At 39.6% G+C, this 24938-nt stretch overlaps 1 protein-coding gene across 1 annotated transcript in view; it reads right to left on the reverse strand.

The window, feature by feature from the left end:
• The window catches only part of TIAM2 (T cell lymphoma invasion and metastasis 2), a 136191-nt gene that overhangs the window by 57084 nt on the left and 54169 nt on the right, over window positions 1–24938 (reverse strand). Inside the window, exons 4-9 of the mRNA XM_030447803.1 lie at window positions 23184–23619; window positions 20119–20291; window positions 18865–19089; window positions 7716–7901; window positions 6391–6537; window positions 2766–2828 (exon numbers count right to left, since the gene is read on the reverse strand). Coding sequence (XP_030303663.1) covers window positions 2766–2828; window positions 6391–6537; window positions 7716–7901; window positions 18865–19089; window positions 20119–20291; window positions 23184–23619 — 1230 coding nt within the window. The remainder of the gene's footprint in view (window positions 1–2765; window positions 2829–6390; window positions 6538–7715; window positions 7902–18864; window positions 19090–20118; window positions 20292–23183; window positions 23620–24938) is intronic.

Below are 24938 nucleotides of genomic sequence, written 5' to 3' on the forward strand. Positions count from 1 at the left end.
TTCCATCTCAGAAAATCTGACATGAAGAGATATTTTTCTTTCCTGTTCTGCAGTGACTAATTCTACAATAGTTCATTCATTCATTGCCACATAAAGTTATAATAACCCATTCAATTTTCCAGAAATAGGCGCCAGGATTTGCAGACTGTCACACGTTGTGCCACAGGGCTGCTGCAGGACCAATAGGTTACTTCATAATTTCCCCCACCGTTTGCCTCTGTTTTTATCATTCTTTTCAGGGAAAATACAGCTTCCCTGGCAGACTTCACTATTCATCACTCACTGCACTCCTCAGGTAGCATTTTATACAAGTTTTGCTGCTGTTTTTGTTTTTCATTTGAAAGCAGCCAATGAAACTGGGCTGATGCCAAAGTAATGGTTTTCACAGTTACGATGAATCATTTCTGAGTTGTTGCATGACTCATCAAAATGCCAGGGACTCAAAAAATGCCCCCAGTATGTTTAATTCCATTTTTATAATAATAATAATAATAGCAGTAATGTTTTTCTAGAAATATAGCTGAGCTCCAGAACTCTGTTTCAGCACCTAAACTGGGGTTGGCTTTATAGTCTTGAAAAACAACTCTGCTAAACTTTGTAAAAGTCTGGCCCAGAACCTGCAGTGATACTGCCTCTTGGTCCTTTCTACTCAGGGAGTGGGGCTGTGAGCCCCTGCCCGAATTTGGAGCAGGCTGCTTTCATCCAGCAACTCCAGAGAACATATAAACCCCGCTGCAAAAGCTGGGTCAAGAAGCCAGACATCACCCCTTCCCCACAGGACCAAACGGAGAAGACTAAATTCAGCATCCTTCCTTGCACCTTCAAAAGCCTCCTCTGTGTCCTCAAAAGGTTTTCAGGAAGAGCCAATGCTCTTGTTAGGCCAGAGAACAGGAGCCCCACGGCAGACCCCACTGCACAAGGCAGCACCACCAGCCTCTCAAGCTCTGGAGGGTCAGAGCTAAACTGAGGGCCTGGCATCACAGCCCCTCCGCAGAAGCCATCGTGGGGTGGACCTGAGGGATTTGGTCTCTTCTCAGGCTTGGAAGGGACCAAATCTTGAGAGGAATGAACCATGTTTTCCATCTTTGAGGTGGAAAATGGATGCTATGTCACACCAACACAGTAAAACATTCTGAAGGAATTTCTAAGTGTTCTTTACAGGAGATTATTTCATCCGGAAATCCCTCATTATATTTTATTTTTTTGAAAGAGAGGAGTCATTTGGTTTGAATACATACTTTTCCACCGCAGGAAATAACAAGCAAGTAGTCAATAACTAGGGGAATTAAGGTGTAGAGAAACAAGATAAACGAGGTGCCTCGAGTTGCCAAAGAGTGGGTGTGAGTCAACCTGTGCCTGGTTAGGGCAGGCCCCCTATTACCAGGGGGCCAATAAAGGTGGGACACACACCCACAGAGGGCAGCTCCAGCTAAGCTCACTCTGGTGCAAGGCAATGAAGAGGCCAGCAGCTCGTCGAGCCTCAGGAGCAAGAAAGGCTCTTCCCACTACATTAAGGTGTTTCAATACAGTCCCCCAAATAATAGAAGAAATGTGAAGATGCTTTCAGGAGGCAAAACATCTTTATAGGATTAGCTGCTGTCAGTGGGAGATGACTCTCAGTGGTATAACTTCATAGTTATGTATTTCTTTCTTACCTAGCCATTAAATGAATGAACTTGATGAGAAAATAAACCTTGTATCACATGACATAAAAACAACATAAAAACCTAAGAGAAATTATGAACTTTGTCCAAAACTTCCTCGCAAAATTCATTTCAGCTAATCATTTCAAAGAGCAATATTTCATTTTAAATGAAGATTTTGACTTTTTGTCTAATACCTGGTATACAAACTCAGCTGAAAAATGCAACACTACTGTACTATGATATTGAAAATCTTCTTTCAAGTTTTAATCTGCAACTGGGGAACATCTGGTTCAGGGAAGAAAGGAGGAGAAGGGACACAAGGTAGATAAGAAGACAAATACACCTTTGAGTGTGGCACATCATTGCCATTAAAGAAACTCAGCTTTCCCATGTAGAAAACTAAGCCCAGAAAATCTGTGCCCAAGTCTTGATTCAAATTTTTTATTTTCAGCCTGCTGAGGGAGAAGGATTCTGCCTGTGTAACCCCAACAGTATGTAGACAACAAAAGTTCTACACACATGAAGTTATGTATTTTGGAAAGTCTTGCTTTGCCTCCAGACCAGGAGATTGCAGTGTTGTCCCCAGAGACAGAGGGGATACCAGGCAGGGGCAAGCAGCAGCTCTGCTCCAGTGCACTGGAGAAAAGCAGCCACAGCTATTTATTGAGTAACAATCTTGAGGGGATGTCCCTTTCTCTTCCTTTACTTGGGAAATTTCCAGCTATATTTTAAATACTCAAAACTTACGGGTTCTGTTGAAGTAACCAAAGGGGAAAAAAAAACCATTTTGAGTTTTGCAGTACTGTGAAGGATGCTTTCAAACAAGCTAAGTTCCAAATCTCTCTTAAACACTGTAAACAATGTAAGGATTAGTGTTACGAAAAAAAGCTTCTAGGGATTTATTTTAATTTTATTTATTTATCTTCAAAAAAGGCTACCATGCATGTTTGGAAACTTTCATTAAATCTGCTTCGTTAGCAGAACTATAATCCTTCCATCTAACACTAACTGCATCTCATGAATCTCTGTGGGGTTTCTGAACCAGCCTCATGATACTTAGTGAAATATATTCAGGAATTTAAATGAAGATGGTATGGAATGAGGACAGCCATATCTTACCTCAGCAGAGTTGGCTGAATTCTGGACACCAGCAAATCCATGTCCTCCAGCTGAATCAAAAATCTATTAAAAATATTATGGATAAATAAACAGGTTAAACACATAAACCTCTTAATTTCCTACCTGTGCTAGGTAAATTCTTTGAAAAAAAAATTAAAAGTAAATAAATAAAATCCCAGTGATCTTTTTGTACTTTCTACCACTTTATTCTGATTAGAAGAAGTATTAAAGAAATACAAATCTACCTCCATAAAGAAAATCCAAGCAAGTTTTCTCTTTCAGGCTTACATTCACTTATATTCAAATATATATAGAAGCCTTCATGCCCTTATTTTTTCTGCTCTACTGTTTTGCAATAAGATCAAAGTCATTTACCTTCAAATCATACACCACATTCAAAACTAAAGCTTCATACTTTGGGATACTTCTAGGTACATCTACAAATCTCAATAAGCTAAAGGAGCTATTCTAAAACACTGTGGCTGTTTTCTACAACTTCTTACCCTATCATTTTTAAACTCTTTTAACTGAGTAGGTAGCTTGACACTATTGGATTTAAGCTTAGCTTTGAAGGCATACTTAACCCAAAAGATGCACTATTAATATGGGAATAGCTGACTACTCTGTGTTGGAATTGATGAAAGAAGAAAATAAGACTTACTTTCCCCATCTGTTTTGAAATCTTATCTAGTAGTGTCTCATAAAGGTGCTAGGATTATTAATGAAATTCTTTTTAAAAATCCAATCATTTGTTATGGATACAATCACATATTTTGGTGACAAGGGTTGTATAAACATAGATCTCTACAGTTTATACATGATGTTGAGACTTGCATATAATAACATTACCCCCTCCAGCTGCAAATATAAATAACATTTTTCTAACTCCTTCTGCAGTCAACAAATAGGGACAATCTCAAACATTCCTCTGAGCTTTTTTGTTTAGGTTTTGGGTTTTGTTGTTGCTTTGTTTTGGTTTGTTTGTTTGTTTTATTTTAGTACTAGCAGAAGCCTTTTTGATAATCTGAGACAATAACAAAGTCTCTTAAAATTTCATACAAAATCTAGTTTCTACCAATGCAAATAAAGGGCATCACTTCTGAACTTTCTCCTCCTTGTCTCACCCAAAGATATAATCAAAGTATTTTATTGTTTATGATTTCTCAAAACAGTTTATCATTTAGACACAAGAAAGCAGACAAGCATTTAAGAAACTGAGGATTATGTGAGATTAGACATCCCCCATCTGCTACAGCCCAGTTTTATTAACTGATTTGTAAAAGACTAAGCCACTTCATTAATGTTTACAAAAGCCTCTCAGCATAGAAATTCTAAAGCTTTTATTTATTTATTAATACCATAAAATTAAACTTCAGATAAAATAAAAAACTTCTCCGATACGATGATATTCAAGAATATACTACGTAATTTGGAAACTACCTTATGGCAGATAGGAATATTATCAGTATCAGTCAAATGAACTTTGATTACATTCAAGAAAGCAAGACATTGTTAACCTATTGTTTGACACAGACATGAGAACACAAGGGGCAGATAAGCAAGCTCCTTCTCCTCCTTCTCCCTGCTTAACCCCGTTTCCTCAGTGGGCTGAAAGTGATGGCAAAGAAGGCAGCCTCAGGCCTATTCCAATTTTGATATATAATTACATGCATACACACAAGCCTGAGCAAGGACATGGCTCCCTTTTCTGCCACTTTCTAGATTCATGGGCCAGTTTTAAAATCCATGCCCTTGAAAAGTTCTCACTTTTATGGGTATGAGTCACAGCCTGGTGTTACTCATGTGCAACACCCACCATTTACATTTCCTTAATTTTATTGTACAATGTTAAAGTACAGGGGGTAAAAAAATTACACAAATACAAGAACCTCAGCCTGGGGATGAAAATAAACACTTCTTTTGGGCCACCTGATTGCACATTTTGGAGTAAAGAAGGTGAGGACACATGAGGGGCACCTCCACCTGCACCAGGGATCCTTCCGTAGTGCTGAGCAAAGTGATGGGAGGGCAGCAGGAGCCTCCTCTCCTTGCCATGGAAATAATATTCCCTGATTCCCAAGCTCTGCAGAATCCCCTTCATGGGCTATAAAGCATACATGAGGACATATTACCCAATTAAGATAGAGTGAGGCATCAGCTCCACTGGGAGCAGAGCTCAGGGGCGTAACATTCTTTCCCCTCAGGCCTCTTTATTAATGAAGAGGTGCAGGACTCTCAGGCCAGCCTCACCTGCTGGGGAACACAGGGGAAATAATGGGAAAAAGATGACCCAGAGAAAATTTCTTCTTAAGTTCCCTGTTTCATATGACAGACTTTTACTCAATTTTGCTACGTAAACACATCTCAGTTGATATGCTAAAATGTCTAGCAGTTACCCCAAGAATCTTCATCCCAGTGTAACACATGGATACCTACCTATCAAAAATACAAACCACTAGACCAGAAAATCCTGACCTGTTATTTTGCAACATTAAATCTGTTGTATCAGCTCTGGGACTATTGCAACATGGATCCAGGTAGGCTTGCTGAAATATTCCACAAGCTGATTACCAGACATGCGAGAAGAGATGATTTTCTACTGCTCATCCTAGATTTTTACTAATAAAGTCAAAATACATGGGCCAGAGATGAACAGGAGTAAAATCACCAAACAAATAATGCACAAAAATACTGTTTTGGGGGAGAAACATCAGACATGGCAGAAATTAGTGACAATAACAAGTTGAGGTGGTTGTACCTCTATACCTTCTGTCTCACCATCAAGGGTCCTTGCTGTTATTTACCTGTTTTTTTCAGGGTTACAGCAGTAAGCTTTTGTTTCACCTTTACTTCTGTCTTTATTGAGAAAATACAGAATCCTTAAGGGTTCACACTAGATGTGTGAATGGGTCATTGGTTTCACAATGAGAAAATGACCCTGTTAGATGCTGTAGCTTCATTAGCAGTAGGGTAGCCCTTCAGCTGGGCCACACATAAGCACAGCCCCTCTCCTCAGGGCCAGCCTACCCCAATACATCAAGCCTGTGCCAAGCCTTCCACTGGTGTAAACTGGGAAGGCTTTATTAGTCCAATGCATACAGCTGCATGACAGCAGTCTACTCCTGTTTGCTAAAATGTACTAACAAGCAGGCTGTGTTGCTTTGAGAGGCAATGCCAAAGACAGTTGTCTTTGCAGCAGTCTCTGCACTTTTTCTCTTGAGGACTCACCTGTGTTACTCTACGTTAAATTGCAGTGAGCACAACAGTGTTAAGGACTGTGCATACAGGCTGTCTCCAAATAAACCCTACTTTCCAACAGTTTGCAATGTGCCAGAATGCAAGATTTTTTAAAGTCAAACCTGATGGCCTCATGATGCTGATAATAAATCAATCTGCAGGATGAAAACTTCTCATTCATGAATCTCGCTTATCACAAAGAAACCCAAAGTTAGATATATAGTCTTTAAGATATATAGACTTCCATTGTGAGTCTGCCATGCCTACTGATACTGTGAATGCAAGTTCGATGGGCAGACATCTCTTACCTCATGCACGAACAGCACCTCACAGGATGAAGCCCAGCAAAAACAAGCCATTCTATGCTACCCCCAGAAATAAGATCTACCTGAGTTATGGAGGGTCGTTTTTCTTTTCCTTTTCTTGCCAATGTGTCCAGTCCTTTTAGCGAAGAAAATAAACCCTTCTTATTTCGGACTCTTTGTGACAGAGACAGGGTACGTTTTCTGAGGGCAGCTTCATCCCTGGAGCAGATCTATTTAAACACAGAGACACACCCTTCCTATATCACTTTGATAGGAGTAAAATATTGACAGTTATTTCAACCTGAGGCATTAAATGAGAGTTACTTCAGTTCATGTCAATGCAATATGCTGAAGTGCAAGGACAGTGAAACTTTCAGAGGTGTTGCTTGTTTTGGTATTCTAATGGTGTGATCATGTAAAATTACAAGGTCACAGGAAGGCAGAAACTGAGAAAATACTGCTCTGTACAACCATGAAGTTAATGAAAAGACTCTGAAGAAGAATGATAACCTATCATTCAGATATGAAATACCCAGAGAAAGAAAGAGACTAAAAATTGCCAAACATAGGAGAAAAACGTGCAATGGCATTAAGTTATTAACAAGCAATGACAAACCACACAGATGAAAACAGTGGCAGAGAGAAAAACATGCTCAGACAGATCTTCCAGGACCACTAATAAGTCTGAATTTTCACGCAGCAACTGTGGTCCACCTTTCTCTGCCAAGATCAGCCTCGCAGTCCCACTGAGGTTAAAGAGCAGAGGCAAACCTGCTACTGCCATATTTCACCTAAAGCAAACAGCATGAGAAAAGCTTACAGCGGCTGAGGACCTCCCTCATTCTTCTTCAGAAACAAAGGCTGCAGTTCTTAAAAGCAGATTTATGATTTTGGATTCTCTCTAGTTTTAGACTTTTCTAAAAATACTCCTCTTTAGGAAGGTATCAAACTGTTTTTGAAAAATAAAGCCACCGGAGACCTCCAAAAGAAGATCAGAATCACTTTTGGAAATTTCAGTGTTAGGCTCTTTTTATTCAAAGTAACTTAGCTTAGCACTTTAAACTCTGAACCCAGTGGAGGCGAAATTGCAGTGACAAAATTTCAACACAATGACTCATCTACATCTGAAGAATATTTTGGCTTGTTTAATATTTAGAGATAGGTCAGAAGTTCCCAATTCTGGAGTCCCCAGGAGACAGAAAAAAAAGTCATGGCCATATTCTCATAGTTTCAAAGTCTGTGTCTGTAGAAGAAAATATTTTTCAGTCAAGCAACAGGTAGAAAGAGTGAGAGAAGAACATGACTGTCTGAAACAACATATGTGGATGCAGCCATGTATTATCCCAGCACAATTCCATGATGTCATTAATGATGACTTTGTGTAATGCACCCATGCATTTGGACTTACCAGTGCATGGAAGGATGAGACGGAGAAAATGCCAAGCCTCCCCAGTGCCAGTTTTGAAGGACGACTGGCAGCAGCCAAAAGGCTCTTTGGGTTTGGGAGCTCCCCACCTTGCAAACTGGCTAAGTAACATCGCATTCGGAAAAGATCCATGTTAAATTTTTCCAGGTTCTGTTCCCATTGCTGGATCTGTTTAGATATAAAAAGACACAATTAAAAGAGGAAAAATGTCTTTGTGGGCTGCACTGAAAATTTAAGCCCTTCCACAAATCCACATTAAATTACTTTCATCTGTCAGTATATGGATTAAATTAGTTATTCTCTGCCAAAATAGATTCAGTCATATTGTGTTACATCAACCCAAAAGATGGCTTGAAATAAAACAAAGCCGGTGGTCTTAAATGCATACTGACAAGATGAATATACTATGAACTTTGGCTAGTTTGATAGTAACAAAAGCAGTTATATAAAAACACAACTCTGTTGCTCACAGAGGTGTGTTTTCCTTTTCTTTCTTTCTTTTTCTTCCCCCCCCCTCTTTTTAGGAGATTACTTTTGTTTCCTTCATTTTTATGACCTTAGATAGTAGAGCTGGCTGGGTGAAAGCAAGGCTGCAGAGCTACACTAATGCACTATGCAAAATGAAATAGCTATAATGATAGGTTCTGCTTGTCCTTTACTACCATCTATAGCCTCTCTATCTGTAAACAGGAGACAATACTGGCAACCCAAGCATGAGCAACTCTTTGATTAATAGATTAAGACATGATTATGCTCAGGGAAACTGCAAAAGTGAGCTGTATGTGTCCATGTACAAATCACTAGACCAAAAGCAAGAATGTATACAGATCCTTCATGTAATTCTTAAACATAGCTAACTCAGGTACATGCAGATGTAACAGACAGTTTAATCTCACTTCAGTGCAAAATTAGAAAGTGAAGAGATTGAAATATATACTAGACAAACCTACTAGTTTACTTGAATCAAGACTCAGATGACAGATTTTAAGAGTCCATGTAAATACATACTCATCTTCTTATGCACTTCACAAAAGCCAAATTCTGTTTTTTATTTCCCCAATTTACAGATTGTAGTTGCAGCTAAAATATACCCCACAGTGCAAAACATACTTTAAAACTGAAAAAAAGTAAAAAAATTAAGGCAGCTGTGTTTAACAGAGTAGGCACATTCACACCTGGAAGAGCAGAAAAGGCATGTCTATTAGGTCACTTTACATGTTCATTTACTGGAGATCATTAAAATCCCCTGACTGCTGTCCTTCCAGCATCAGCTCTTATCACTGCATTCTGGTTGTTCAACAGGTGATTTAGGGCTGGAGAGAAAGTTCATCACATTTTCTCTAACATACAGTGACTTCATACCTTTCACTGGCACACCCTGCCTGTCCTTGTGCATTCAGGACATTATCACCTTACACTGAGATTGGCCAAAGTGGAGAGAAGACCCTTCAGTACTGATAAACAGAATAAAAACCTCAGGTGAACTATGACCTGCAGGCTCATCCAGAAGCAAAATCAGTTCAGTTAACTTATGATGCTGCCATATATCATGGGAACTAAACAAGAATCTTTCTTTTTTCAGCAATGAAGAACTGGAGCAATGGAAGGATGAAAAAGGCCCTGTTATGAATATGATGCTGAAGCTTATACTACAGCTGAGACATTACCTATTCTGTGATTCCTTACACATGTGCTAAGAAACTGTCGCATTACTTATGGCTATATTTTTGAAAGTAAGAGGTGATCTTATTAGGCTGGGAGGTTAAATAAAGGGATAACAATATACATCTTGTACATCTGCAAATGTAAAATCATAATCTACAACACACTTGAAAAAACCTGTAGAGGCATGACTATTAAAAGCAAAAGATAAAATTTTCAAGTGGATCCTAACAGCACTTGACAAAAGTCCAGAGAAGAAGGACAGAGATATACACATAAAGACATTTTATCTAATACCTCACCACATACATTCAAAATACATATTCTTTGTGTCCCAGAAAGAATAATAGCTTTGGGTTTTTTTTTTCCTGAGTTCATTTGAACATTGCCTGTTATTCTGCATTCTTAGTACTTCAAGGCACTCCTCACAGAGCATTTTTTCTGCTTGCCAGTTCTTTACGCATGGGACAACCCCAATAGAAGGTTTTTTTCACAAGCTCTTCTGTGTCAACACCCAACCATAAAGAAAGCATGGATGTCAGCTTCTCACAAAGGCCAAAAGCTACAAACTTAGGTGAAGTCTTTCCTTTTAGGATGACACATGCATGGATACAGAGCCAAGCCAACTTTGAATAGCTCAGGAACAGATCAAGGCTTGTTCTGGGAACTACTAGAGTAAAGCATCTTGTCCTTACTGGGCATGACCTGAACACAGGCATCCTTATGTTATGGAGGCTTTCTACAAAATCCCCATTGAATATTTCTACCACGTTGTATTTTAAAATAAAGGTAATCTAAGAAGGGGGAGTGGAGTACAACATGAGGACATTCTGAAGAAATAATTGAATTACAGTGTTTATCAGTCACACAGGATGCTAGCTAACCAGCTCCAAAAGCATCAGTAATCACCATGTTACATTTAATGGCATTAGCAAAAGCTGTAGGCAGGGAATTTCTGGAGCTGTCTTATCAAAACCAGGGATGTCTGGAACCAATTGGAGACCACGAACCAATACCAGCTGCTATTTCTCTAAGCCTTTTAAACTCTGATACTTCTTTCTACAGATTTATACTCTTGAAGACTAAATGGGGGAAGCACACAAATTAAAAGGAACAACTTCAAAGCACAGTATGACCTGGTCCATGAAGTTAATTTACAGCCTTCAGACTAACTGCTGCGATCCTTATTCTGCTATTGTGAGGCAAATCTCTGCCCCATGTGGGAGGGACTACCCAAAAGATGGCTCGAGGACTTAATTTCACTGTGCCCAGACAAAAATACCCTTTTGAAATCTGCTTAGAAGCAAAGGGGAAAAAGTGAATTCATCAGAAAACCGTGAGAGAGGGAATGGGTGACAAAGGCCAACAGCAGCATGATGCAAGTCTCATAAGACATGGCCTGATGTGAGGCTCACCAAAACAAAAAAATACACATGAAATGCTTCTCATGTGACCTGCCCAGCTCTTGCACTTGCCTGCACCACCATCTACAGCACCTGGGCCATTGCAAACCATCCTCTCTCAGCCACTGTTTCAAAACTTCCATGTGAATTTCCAGCAAAAGTACTAAAGGCTTTTCCTAAAGGAAAGGGAGGCTGTGACTCTCAGTACAGACAAATGTTAGGCAAGGTTTAAGTGGTTTCATAAGAACACCTGGGAGAAAGGCAAGGAGGGGTCACCCTAATAAATGTATTCAGTCCAACAGAAGAAAAAGGAGGCAGTGGTAGACAGACAGAAAAGAGAAAAATGTAAGAAGACTGAAGAATTAAAGCCATGAATTATTTACCCTGGGGCACCAGGAGAACTCATGAAAGGAAGCCTGGTATAGGGACAAGACAGTAATCATGTCGGGAATGCTCAGTGAGAGGATAAGCTTTTACATCAGAGACTTAGTTCAGGAAGGAGTTTTTTAAGAGTTAACATATAAAGCAAAATCAACATGGGACTTCATCAGTAACAATACTTTCCAAAACATAAATAGCCAATTCTCCTCCAGGTTAGCAAAAAAATCTATTCAGATACTAAGAAACAATCCTAAATTAATTACATTTTCGATCACATAAACATGTAAGTGAGAAGAAGATGCTCAAAAGCAGGTCTCAGCTAATTCTATAACCCCACTAAGTTTTCTATAGGTAAACTCTAAAGAAGGAGCTTGAAAAAAGCAAGGGGTAAATACATTCAGACCAGAGAATACAGACCAGTAGTTTCCAGCACAGGGATCTATATGTGCTATACAGTCCTCTCTCTCTGCAGGCTCCATTCCTAATGGCACATTCACCAGAACACTCCTTGGCTTTTCAGACTGTTAAAGGAAGGACTCTGACTGTCCCAGAGAAAGCAGTGCTGGTAATATGGCTCAGGGATGGTCCCCATCTCCTCATCCTTCTTGTAGTACAGTGCCAACAGTGTCTTTTGGGAGCTGGAAAAGGACTGGCTCATTCTCAAATACCTGTCTTGTACCGAGTAAGAAAAGCTCAACGTAATAAACCCCAAACTAGTACGGGAATAGTGGAAAGTAGTGCCAGAAATTACACTGTATCAACTCAAAGTAGCAATACTTCAAGGACCTAGAGGAAGGGCTAAAAAAACTCCCTGTACAACACAACTGAAAACAAAACACCAGTTTTACACTTGGCACTTATTTAAGAAAGCACAAAAGAGTAAGTGCTTAGTGAGGAGGGCCTTCTCTCAGTGCTTAGACCACTAAAACTGACTGGACTGAGTAACAGTTCTTATACCACATAGAAACATGAACTTCTCACTGACACAATTCACTATCTATAGCAGCAAAAAAATTCAGAAATGTTTCCCCTACACAACATCTTCTTCCCAGATGGAAAGTGTCTCTGCAAGCTGATGTAGGGAACTCTGTGGATTTAAAAGAAACTTCTGGTGCTGTTTTATAGGAACAGCTTTTCAACCACATTACAAACAACACCAATCTCTTTGCATTCCAGTCTCTGGTTCTCAGACACAATTCATATTGTACCCATCTGGATAAATGAGTCATTCAGTTTCTGGGGACAAGGAAAAGATTTTTATTGTCATTACTTCCTAAAGAGAAGCAGAAACATCAGTCTTGCAGAAATTCCATTACTTTAAAGGACACTACAGAGATACTGTCATAACTTCTAACTCAAAGACATAAAAAAGGGAACATAATAGAGTACAGCAACAATGATGTGCAATTAGCAAAACCCTTTATTCTTTACTGCCAAGTGACTTAGGATATGGTTAAGAAAACTTCCGGAAATAACAAGACAGCAAAAGCTTTTTCTTTATTTATTTTTATTTTATTTTACTTGAAATAAATGTCATCTTTCTGCTTGCTTTGGAATGACAGAATTTTCATAATTTATAACCAAAGCATATAAAGGAAATCTTATTTCCCATAGCACCGATGGCACAAAAGTGCACCCACATGTACCTAATTTACATTCCTGTCAATAATCTGATTGAAATCAGCAGTACCACATGTATGTCTATAGCTAGGGATGTAATGAAGAAAGCCACTGAATCTTATTATGCAGCTGCCCCTCCCCAAAAACCAGAAGACCAGCCCTTCTTGCACAAGCTCCCACACCACCATCATACGAGATAATGCTATGCAACTCCACATTCAGTAACAGTTTATTCATTATATTAAATCTTTGTGAAACAAAGAGAGAAATTCACCCATTTGCAAAATAATAATTTTGCAGGAGAATGGAGACAACCTCCCTTTTCTGTCTGACTATTCACTTCATTCCTCTGTGATGGGCTACTACTAAAAGATTTTGCTAATGACACAGGCAGGGACCATCCTGCACTGAAGGGTGATGACACCTGAAAAGAAACAACACTGAATCTCTCAGAAAGCAGAGCTCTGCTCTAGCCAGGACAAAGACCACCCAAACTGAAGATCTGTTGTAGCAAGTTTAGATATTGTTTTCCAGTTTAGGAGGACATTGAAGAAAGAAAAGTAACTGTATATTGTGATTCATTTTGAATGTGCATGTAGCAAAACTGGCAATTGCAAGCAAAGTTCCCCGAGAAGATTCTCTTTGTGTGTTGTTACTGGAATTTGCATCAGAACAATATTTTGTCAGATGGTTTAAAGAAAATGAAGACATGAAATCTGAGCTTTGGAGAGCCTTAAGAATAAAATTCCCAAACCACTCCACTCACCTTTTTATAAATGTGAGAAAAGAAAGAGTCAGGAACATTTTGAACAAAAAAGTAACAAATTTATGTTCAGTGTAAAAAGCCTAAGACCACCACAGGGAAGAGTAGAAAGGTACAAATGGCTTTAATGACTACCTGTAGTGAAATGAGGCAACCAGGTGCCACTAATTCCCAGGGAGTGGCATGAGCTTGTGTTAAGCCCCCCTGTGCCTAATTAGGGTGGGCCCCCACTGGGCATTTCTGGAGGAGTTTCTTATTTGCACCATGAGCTCAGGTTGGATAGGTAAGCAGTACCTAGAGGTTCGGGTTGTCTTTCCTCAGATTTCTAGACATTTTAAGTGCTACCCATGAATAAGCACATGAACTAATGCTCGATGTACTTTGTGGCTGTGAGCTACGGAAACAGAAGCATGGACAAATTTATCTGTCATTATCTGTAGCAAGACGAACCTCTTCTAGGGAACAGCACTTCAAGGTCCAACCAGGTGTTCCAGCAGAGACTCACGAATAGTGCTATAAGCCTATAGCCCTCAGGGTTGACTAGCCTGGATCAGTGCTGTTGCTCCAAGAGCAACTGACCTCTCTGCTGGCTTGCTCAGGCCTGAGCTGAGCCTGTGACTCAGGCCTCACCTTTTATTGGCCCCCTAATCCTGCTCATGCGCAGTGGGGGCCCACCCTAATCAGGCACAGGTGGGCTTGACACAAGCTCATGCCACTCCCTGGGAATTAGTGGCACCTGGTTGCCTCATTTCACGACGCTACCCAGAGTAAACAGAACATTACCTTACTGATGTCCTTATTTTTATTCTTATAGCAATAAATAAACAGCTTTTAGTTGGAGGGCACACAAGAAAATGCCAATAAAAATAACCTCCATGTGCCTGTTCTTCTCACTAATGCCTCACCATTTCAATGCCTGCAAGTAAATATCTACTTTGATAACCCATCTGATAAGTAAGTTAACTATCATGTGCACAGAAAATATGAATCACATCAGAAACCTCTGAACAGCTTTGAAAACATGATTATGCCAATATAGTAAAATTTGAAAAGCATAAAATGTTTTCAAGAAACTATTATACATATTATTGTTCTAAAATGAGACAACACAATACAATTACATACATAAATACATACATAAAGAAGTAGATCCAGAGCTGAAGTGCCCTCACTGCGAGTTAGATTTTCCATCCCATTAAAACCAGTTTTACAGGCACTGACAGCCTTGCTTTTGACTCAATACCCAATATTTTGTTAAAAGAGCTTTGAATAAATGCTAACAAACCCTTTCACTAACTTCAATAGCAGTCAGGCATATTGACAGCAAATGCTATGATTTCTCTAGCAGGTTAAACAGCTAGAAAAAATTATTTTTTTTTTCTTAAAACTGACTCCACAGGCTTTGAACTGCATCTTGACACCTAAGGATTTTCAAACTTACTAACTTTCATCTTAATTCTCTTCGGTTTAGGTGAGAAGTAACACCTTGGAGGCACACCACCACCTAAGTAATATTTTATGCATATAGTAATATAATCACCCATGGATACAGGTACTATGTGCAGAGCTGGGATTTCCATCCATATCACCAGTGGCCTACTGGGAATGGTTGCTGTATATACATGACTGGCAGATGCTCCACTGATGTCTTCTCAACTGTCCAGTGCTAACAACAGCTATTCGAAGGGCTGCCACTTTCTCTTAAACAGTTCCTAAGTCTATTATTATTATTAGTGGACTAGAAAAAGCAAGAGACAGCAAATCCCTGATCTAGGCTGCAAAGCCGTAGACATTTCTCAACCAGTTTCATACTATTAAGTCTACTGAACCTCCCCTGGGGGAGCTTGACCCCATTACCTCTTGTTCTATTGCTGGTAATCAACATCTGTCTCATTACAACCTCCTTTCAGGTTGTTATATAGAGCAATGAGGTCTCCCCTCATAAAACAATCATTTCCCTAGAAAACCAACATTTTACTTGTCCTTCTTTTGTTTGCACTTCTTCTATTTAGCTCTAATTTAGCAGTTGCTAACCTGCAAATCCACCAAATTTAAGAGGATCAAATGAGTTTCTCCAGCTAGACACCAAAAAGGAACACATATGTTCATTTAGATGCCTATAGCAATTTTAGGAGTCCAGGGTTCCCCTACTGCAACTGCCTTTCACGTGATGATAATTGTGAAATACGAGAAGGTTTTGCTTACTTGTAAAGCCCTGTGAAATATTAAGTCTTCAGTAGAGAAATATTGGTTTTAAATCAATTTTTTATTTAAAGAAAATAAAAAGTTGAGGTTGGTTGACTGCTTTCCTGAGGAAGAGGAAGGAAAAATGAAGAAAGGATTTAGAAATCAGCTTCCAAGATAATTCCCCCATGGAAATGAAGACTGCCTCATCCTTCTATATAAAAAACCCAATGTGGTCCCTCTGAAGTCAATCACACCATTTCCTCTGACTTCCCAAAATATATCACCAGTGAAGTCTTCCAGCACAGGATGTAGGGTGTGCTTATAAACTACAGTGTTGGCAATACAACTTACTTCAGCATGGAAGAATCATAAGTGCCATATGATTGAAAACAGCACAAAATTTACACAAATACCAACCCCCAAAATTTATATTCTTCCTGTTACTCAAAGTGGGCAAAAGACATCTAAACAACCACAGTTACTAAACAACTGAGCTGCACACATGCAAACTTTTCCTTCAGTAACAGTGCTTTTCCAAAACTATTAGCTTACAAGGTTTATTAAGAATTCCTAGTTACTAATTAAAGCAAGATATTTTTTTTCCTTTGCAAAAGCCTATCTCTGAGACATTAAATCAAAAGACTAGGAAACCCAGTTATCTATTAACTTTTCTCTGAAGTGACTTTGCCAGCAAACGTTCAGCAGTTGTAACGAGAGATTCCATAGAGATCAAAGGGATCAAGACCGGAGAAAAGGCTCATTATAAATTTATTGTTTGTTAACTAGTGGATATTTGCACATGATCCATCTCGCCCCCCTGTCTCACTGGTTTGCCCTCATTTGGTGTTCTGAGACATTCACAGACAGCAGACGAACAAGAATAAATCTTCTGAAGTCCTAGTGACAGGAATTTGGTTCTAGCAGAACACAGCCAGCTTCTCCCAGGGACCGAATTGGAAAAGATAAGTAGTTGCTCAAGGACAGAACATCTAATTAGCAGATATTAAGAAAGCATCATTAATACTCTTCAGCTGACTCTAGATACACTCGCATCAGGCTCTAATAATCGGGTTGCATGCATGTGTGTGTGTAAATTAATTTAATATGGGGCAGGATTTTTTTTCAGTGCATGATGTTACAAATATTAGACATCTCTCAAAATCTGTAGATTCTTTCAGATCTCAAAACCTACTACAATAAGAGGATGCTTAATGTTTTTCTTCCTGCATTCACCTCACTAGACTCTGGACCACGAAATAAATTATGAACACCTGAGCACTCAAAGGGCTTGCAAACATCTGCACTGCAAATCCCTACATAAACCTGCATACTTACTGAACTCTGCTCATGTAGCCTCAGACTGAAATGTGCTACAGGAGTTTGCCTGTGACATCAGTACAAGTTATAGTCTGCTCTTTGTCAAGTTCAAACCAGCATAGTAAGAATTTTAAATATTATAAGCATCAAATTCATGAACCCAAAAGTGTTACACTAATCAAAGAAACATAATTATGCTGCATTGGATAAAAGGAGACAAACTTCAGTTGCTACTCAAGAGGCCATAGTGTGCAGACTCAAGTAACGACAGAGCAATAGCTACTCTGATTGGAAAGGAAAGTAGGGATGGGCTTTCAAATACCAGTCAATGAATTTGAACTATAAGATGTATTCTGTTAATAGCCTAATGAAAGATACAGTAACCTCAATTCATAGACCTATTAAGCTGAACTACTAGAAAAGTTTAGCATGAGAGGCTCTCCATAGTGAAGCCTTTGCCTGAACATTAAGTGTGTCTAATTAAAGCATCTTTTGCCAGCTGCCGTCTACAAAACTAGGGACATGGACTTGATGTCAATACTTCAAGATATAGTTCCATAAAGTATCACTGGAGTGATTCCTGGTTCCCATGTTGGAAGTGAGAGCAGAGGAAGGCTTGGTATCTGTGCACTACTGCACAGACAATAAGGTGATCATTTTCACTGAGGAATATTTCTAGCTGCTCATCAGTATGCCCTTTCCTTCTTAGGCATGGCTTGCCTAAAATACCAAGGTACATACACACCGTGACATCTAAATTTTGAGGATATTATTTCATTTTTTCTTTTAAATACAAAGCTTAGTTGTGAATCTTCCTAAGCACAATGCTGCTACTGTAGCCAAGAGTCAAGCATTCCTATCACTATAATTTGAACATGCAATCAGAGTAACACATCAGGCGTTCAGAAGCCATAATGAGATTTGCAGGGAGGGGCAACTGATGACTCAGCTCATTTCTTGCTGCTGCAAAACAAAATTAACTTAGACACAAGTTTGTATGCAAACATTTTGTCTGCTCCAGCCACAGGCAAAAATCTTGCCTGTAGTATGTCAAGTTCTCCAAGCTAAGCAGTAATTTGCCATAGCTTACACCAAGATGAAAAATTCCCAGCAGGCAACCACAGTGTGTCACAAGAGGTGCTGCTAGTGACTGAGTGACCCCCTTTTCTTTAAATTGATACCAGCATAATGCTCTAGTGGCTCCCAGTGGTACTCATGACAGTGCTTTGCCACCTAGGATGGAAAACTCTGGTCTTTACCTCTGATTCTTATTTAGACTCCTACAAGGCTTTTTAGGAATCCTAGAAGATCTTAGCCTTAGATGTGGCTAAATTTCAACTGAAGAACACAGCCTTGTCTGCCTCAATCTTTCCTCCAATTTTATTTGGATAAAGTACTCTTTATGTCCTGCCTTAAGGTGCAGAACAGTATTGCTTAGTACTTACTCTTAAATCTCCACTGCAAGTCACGAATAAAGAATTTACAAAACATACTACATGTTCTGTGGTACGCTTTGTAACAGCTAGATATTATTAACAGTGAAGTATATCATAAACCAGTGAAAATTAAGTATCTTTTACCAGAAAAGAAATAGCTTTGTGCTCATAACACAGATCTGTTTGACCTTCACCTTTGGGAAGCCTCCCATGATACTCTGGACTGCTGTAGAAACCAGGAAATGATTACAGCTACCATGCCAGCTATCCCCAAGGCCTCTCAGGCCTAGAAAGCACTGACAATTAGAGACCAAAGCAAGAAATAATGATAAATATACTCCTGTAAAAGGAGTTTCCATTACCTGATTCTCTATGGCCTTCCTGTTTTTTGGATCACTAACAACTGAGAGCTGCAACTCTGCCATCTTTTTCATTTTGCTATCCATGTCAATCTTCTGGAAGAGACTCTTGGTCTGAGTTTTCAGCAGCCTAACCGTGTCCTCTTTCCCAAGCTTCTTTGCAAATAGGGAAGCACAAGCTGAATGTATGGCAGTAACCCAGTTTTCCAGATCCGTCTGGCTTGTCGCCTGTGGAACAAATCAACAATCCAACAGTATGAACAGACAAGAGACAAAAACAAAAAGTTAAAATCAGCAGCTTGAGGACATGAAGTGCTTGACAGGCTCACTGACATCTTAGGCACTTTATTATAAAATCAGTTAAATAAGGTTTTATCTTTAAAACTGTGCAAATAAAGGAACTGTTTTTCCTGCACTCTCTCATGGCTTGCCTCCAATCTTCAGCTTATCCTTATTAGATCTATAAGGTCTGAGGGCAAGCACAACAGAGCCCCATGAGTTGTGGAGAAGATGTGACTTCCATCCTTCATCCCTCCACATAATTGAAGTAAAAAACAACGGGTTTCAAAGATAAACTTCCTCTTCTGCAGGTAACACGGCAACAGAGATGATTTTGCATGAAAGGTCTGAGAAGAGATATCTGCTTTCTTAAAATATGCTAAGTTAGTGGAGAAAGGACAGGAAGGTGAGGACAAAACATGTGCACAAAGTGTCTCCAAGATATTGAAAAGTGTGCCTACGAGTCAACATGTATTTATGCAGACAGTACCCCTATATGCTGTTCTTTATTAACATTTCCAGTGGTGCACTTAAGCAGCCACAATCTTCAGATCATTTTTAGCCTTCTTTTTTGAACATCTCACTTCAACAATTCTGTTTGAGACATTCAGGGCTGAGCCCATCATTCTGTAATGGTGAAAAGCTAATAGACACGGAAAAATAATTATAATAATGCCGATTTTCTTGAAGCTTTTAACTACTAGGTGCCAAAAGTGTCTTGTAGATTTCTGATCTGTAGTTTTTATTTCTGAACCATAACTGAGCAAACTGATATAATATCATATACCTGGAGTCACACCATAGAACTTGAATCAGTATTACAATAGTATAGTATAATAGTGTAACTACACTCTTATTTTTGAGCCAAAAGCACAAGCATGGATGATGGTGTGTGTTGTATGTATATATACAATGGACATACTAACAAAGACATCCTAAAATGGTAACAAACACGAAGTTAGGTATGCATAGTGTTACCTGAAATAGGTAGACATCTCCAAAAGAATTGCTGAGACAGAACACATTTTCTTTCTTGGGATGTTCTGGAACTGACTGTACTATGCTGTCTTCTGCAAAGAGGGCATATCGAGGCAAACTGCTCTGCTCCATCGAGTTCCTTCCATAGGTCTCATAAAACAGCAGAGTACAACCTTTGGAGGTCAAAGGAACAAAAACATAAGGAGAGAGTAAGTTCTGGATCCCATATCTGAGTTCTCTTACATCAATGCTTTTGTGATTAACATACCCTTCAACAACGGGGAAATATATACCAGGTATATCAGAAGTTACTGACTTGATGACTTAAAAATTTTGAAAGGAAGTAATCCAACAAAGAGAAATGCTCCTATACTATTCAAGGGCACACTTTCCTATTACTTTCCTATTACTATTGCATTATGTATATCAGACATGGCACTTCTGTCAACATTTCAATGTAACAGGGCAAAATAAACCAACAAAACCAGGCCTCCTCTTGTATTCAGCAGAAGAACTGTAAAACCACTTTCACTTCTGCACTTTTGGAAAGTGCAAATTAAGATCTATTTTCAGCTCCTGTATTTCCCTTATGTGTTATCAAAAAGGTAACTCAAGACACTTTATATTTTATCTTGACATTATATGTACATAAGTGAGAAAGATTTCAAGGGTATGCATGTGTATGGCACCCCAGGTCTAGCTTCAGCTCAAGCCAAGTGATCCTTGGAAGCAGCCAGTTTCATAAACTCTAACAGACCCACTTGGACTGATTATCATGCAAGTATTTTAATCAAAACTTGAACTGAAAGGGGAGGGCAATGAGAAAGCAATTTCCTCCATTAAAATAAACTAATTAGATGGGACAGATGGAAAAGAGAGCTCCTCTTCTTAAAGGGTTACTATTCAAGCTCAGGTCTTGGTGGCCCTGAAAGCAGAGCAGAGGCCTCAGGACATGTATACTTTGAAGTCTGGCAGGTAACCAGATGGTCATAAGCCTTCTGCATATTTATAATTAAACACATCTCAACAAAGTGCAAAGAAACATGCTGTTCTCCATTTGCATACATGGCTATTTTAAGTCATATTACTTACTTATTACATATCTTAGCTATTTAAACTTCACGAACAAATTAAATACAGATTTTTTCAAAACCCTGTATAAGGAGAACTGAAGCAAGTGCCTTGATCTTGATATACCATATTATGAAAACAGAACTACGCCTTGATATCCAGACAGGCAAGTTTATTTTGGCATCAGAAGTTTCCATGGCAAAATAAAGGTACGAGATCAAGGAAATGAGGAATGTATATTTAAAACAGCTAAGAAAGTGGAAGAGATTCTGCACCATGAATACAGCCATATCACCCATCCAAAGTAAAAAGTGTTGTATCTAATACCTCTTGTAATGTCAGAAGTGAATAAAACTTTTTATAAAGAATTTTATTATTCCTTCTTTATGGTTGGGGAAAGTCGGGTAGCAAGAAGGCATGTGGCTTGTTCAAAGTCACTGATAAGCCAATTTTATAGCAAAGAATAGAACACAATACACCTAAATACCTTCCCAGAGCTTCATTATCCCAGAAGTGCACAAACTGGTACTATATAATATACTTCAGTTCAGAGTTTTGATAGGATTGTTTCAAAACTACTTGAATTTTAGAGAATGCAGATCAAACTCCAGAATGCAAACACATACAGTAAGAGGGTGGCATTCAGATACTGTTTTTCCCTTGGTATACACTGCTTGTAAGCGTGAATCATGGTAACTGATGATCAGAGTAAGTGATTTAAGCTGTTAAGACAGCCTACATTTTGATCCCTTGATAACAGGTCTCTAAATTATGAGGCAGAATTGCTACATTCTTGCAAGTTTGCCTCTTTCAGATCAGCACTATCAAGGACAACATTCCCAGCATTTGCTGTTTACTGTTCATTTTTCTTCAGGTCTACACCCATGCAGAATTTTGAAAAGGGCAACTTGTGGGAAAGTTGTTATTTACTCTCCTCCAGTCCCAGATATGCTAGGAAATTATTAAGTTTGATCATTTCCTTACTCATTACCTTAGCATTCTATTTACCGAAAGGCAAATCCTTTGGATACAATTAAAATAACAAAACAAAACAAAACAAAAAACCCCCAGTGACCCAGCCTATGAACTGACCCATCAAATTCCTTTTCCTCCCCATAACAGATGTTATTTTCCTTCTCACACTTCCTGACACACATACACTTCTCGTGGCACACCTACCTGCTCTATTACGCTGAGCCATCAATATCCACCCCAAGCACAGCACTGAGCACAGAAGTCACACCACATCCCACATTAGCAGCAGCCCCTTCTGTGTGGATTGCCTTCCCACAGGGCTACTCCACAGCATGAAGCAGCCAGGGGAGGTGGGAAGGTGGGCACAGCAAAAGCCAGAAGTGGTTGGGCATGGTGAAAGGCCATCCAAGGATAGGAGAGAGACTGAAGAGCCCTGGGAATGGTCCATGCAGCTACACCTCAAGCACTGCAGAGCTTCCCCTGCTGATGCTACGTGGGCCTCCTCTGCCCTGATCATCATGTTTTTGTGTAAATGCACTAGCAGAGGGAGTGCACCTCTTTGTAATGGTGCCACCTGAAGCACTGAAATGAACTCAACATTTTGACATTATCTTAATCCAACTATAAGTAAACTGGGGACTTCTGATCCTTAAATTTTGAATTTCCCTCATACAAAGGTGTACCTTCTGTATTTTTGTCAGTTTGGGTTCAATTTGGTCTTTGACCTCCAAACATCCAAAAGCATCTTCTTTCTAACCCCCCAGTTCTGTGCAAGTACAGAAGCTGGGAAATCAAACAGATTCCCACAAGGCTGCATTTGCAATACCAGACACATAAGCACCACTCCAAATCAGGGGGCACATGCTTCACTTTAAGGCTCTGGATAGACTGTGTGAAGTCAGGCATGAATTTCTGATCCCCTGAACCTGCTAACAGAAGCCAGAATGCATGAAATGTTGCCGAGACACAACAGAAACAACTGCTGCCACCAACCCAAAGGAGCAATTGCAGTGGTTTACCTTTGAGTGTGACCCAGTACTGCTTCCACTTTCTCCGTGTCACCAGCTCCAGCTTCTTCTCCTTCTGCAGGGTCACCAAGGGTTTGAAGAAAAGCCATCCTGCCTTCCGCACCACTCCTTGCTCTTTCTCATACAACAGATCCAGCTGCTCCAAGGAGCTGAGGGACTCCCCGCTGGAGTCCTCTGTTTCTGATGAGGTCTCGGTGTTCTCCAGGTTTGTCCTGCTCATCTCCAGCTCCCGCATGAAGTTTTCATAGATGTTCTGCCTCAGGGCATCGCTGCTGACAGCATTAGTGGACTCACTTCTCTGGGACAGGACGTGGCTGGAGCCGGGTGACCACAGCAAAGCAGAGAGCTGTGATGGTGCCAGCATGTCTGTGGTGAAGTTATCTGTTCTGCTGTCGAAGTATTCGCTCCCATCTTTACATTTTGGCTCCTGTGCAAAAAAGAAAATTGCCAGCAATCAGCCACCAGAGCTACAACAAAAACACCAACCTCATTTTGCATTTAAATCTGTTTCATGTTTAGCCATGGCCAGTTCCTTCATCAAGGGCTACCTCTTTTCATAAGTACACCACAGGTTTTGCTTCATCAGCCACTGACACCATTGGTGCCACTACCCACACTTTTCTCAGAACTCCATTAACCCGAATCAATAAATCTGCAACCTTTGGTAACTCAGATACCTGCCACAAATCTCAGAATTCACTAGTAACCACTGGAACTTTTACTGGTTGAAATGGGATGGACTCCAGGAGACAACCGCACTCTCCATCTGAAACCTCAGCACCACCACTTATATGCCTATTTGAGTACAAGCAGGAACAGTGTCACAACACTATTATTACAGGGTTTTCAATATTTTGGTGACACTCCATTTGTGCAAGGCAGCTATATTTAGCATCAGCACAACCAGGCTAATTTTACCTCCACTTTCTATTTGTCATATAACTGTGCTTAACCAACACAAAAAAGGTCAAAAGTTGAGAATATTTTAAGCCTGTAAGTATTGACCGGTTGACAAAAATCTAATCTAACAGAAGATGTGATTTAAAAAAAGAAAGATGCACTTGCTGACTGGCACTCATCCAGTCTCCAGATTGCAGAGGTGTGTATTTTTTGACTTGTTGGAAACCTCCCAGCATCTTGATGATCTTATCAAGCACCAATGGGCCTTTCTCCTAATTGCATTGTGCAATTTCACCCCTTGTATTGGGAGAATAGGCCAATGTTATTTGAAATACTCAATGGTATGACACCAATTTTACCTTGTGATATAGATGCTAACGTAGGCCCGTTTCTTGCCACTGCTTGTCAGTATGGGACCTTGTTGGCAGATTTGGCTTCTGCTTTCTTAAGCCTTTCCTAGTGATGTGCTGACTGGCCCAAACTCTCACAGGCTCCAGTGATGAAGGGGGATTTTTGTACTACCCAGAACTCCTTGGACTAACTTCATTGTCAAGAACCACACCATTCATCATAAGAAGCCATTTATTGTATTCCCAACTCAAGCATTGCCAATGCCATTTGAAATCAATCAAGATTTAAGAACATACAATACCAAAAAACTGATGTCTTTTGCAGTAAAAATGTGAGGGAAAAGATGGCTATAAACAAGTCAAAAAGTGAAGCTATTACCATCAGTAGTAATAAAGCTATTATACTTCCAAGTTTAGACTGCCTCTCTAAAAGCATTTATTTGCTCACAGACTTCTGTACATGAATAAAGTAAATAAACCTTGGTCTCCTGTGAAC

This window comes from Calypte anna, chromosome 3 (genome assembly GCF_003957555.1).
Source record: "Calypte anna isolate BGI_N300 chromosome 3, bCalAnn1_v1.p, whole genome shotgun sequence".
In the NCBI taxonomy this organism is placed as follows: Eukaryota; Metazoa; Chordata; class Aves; order Apodiformes; family Trochilidae; genus Calypte; species Calypte anna.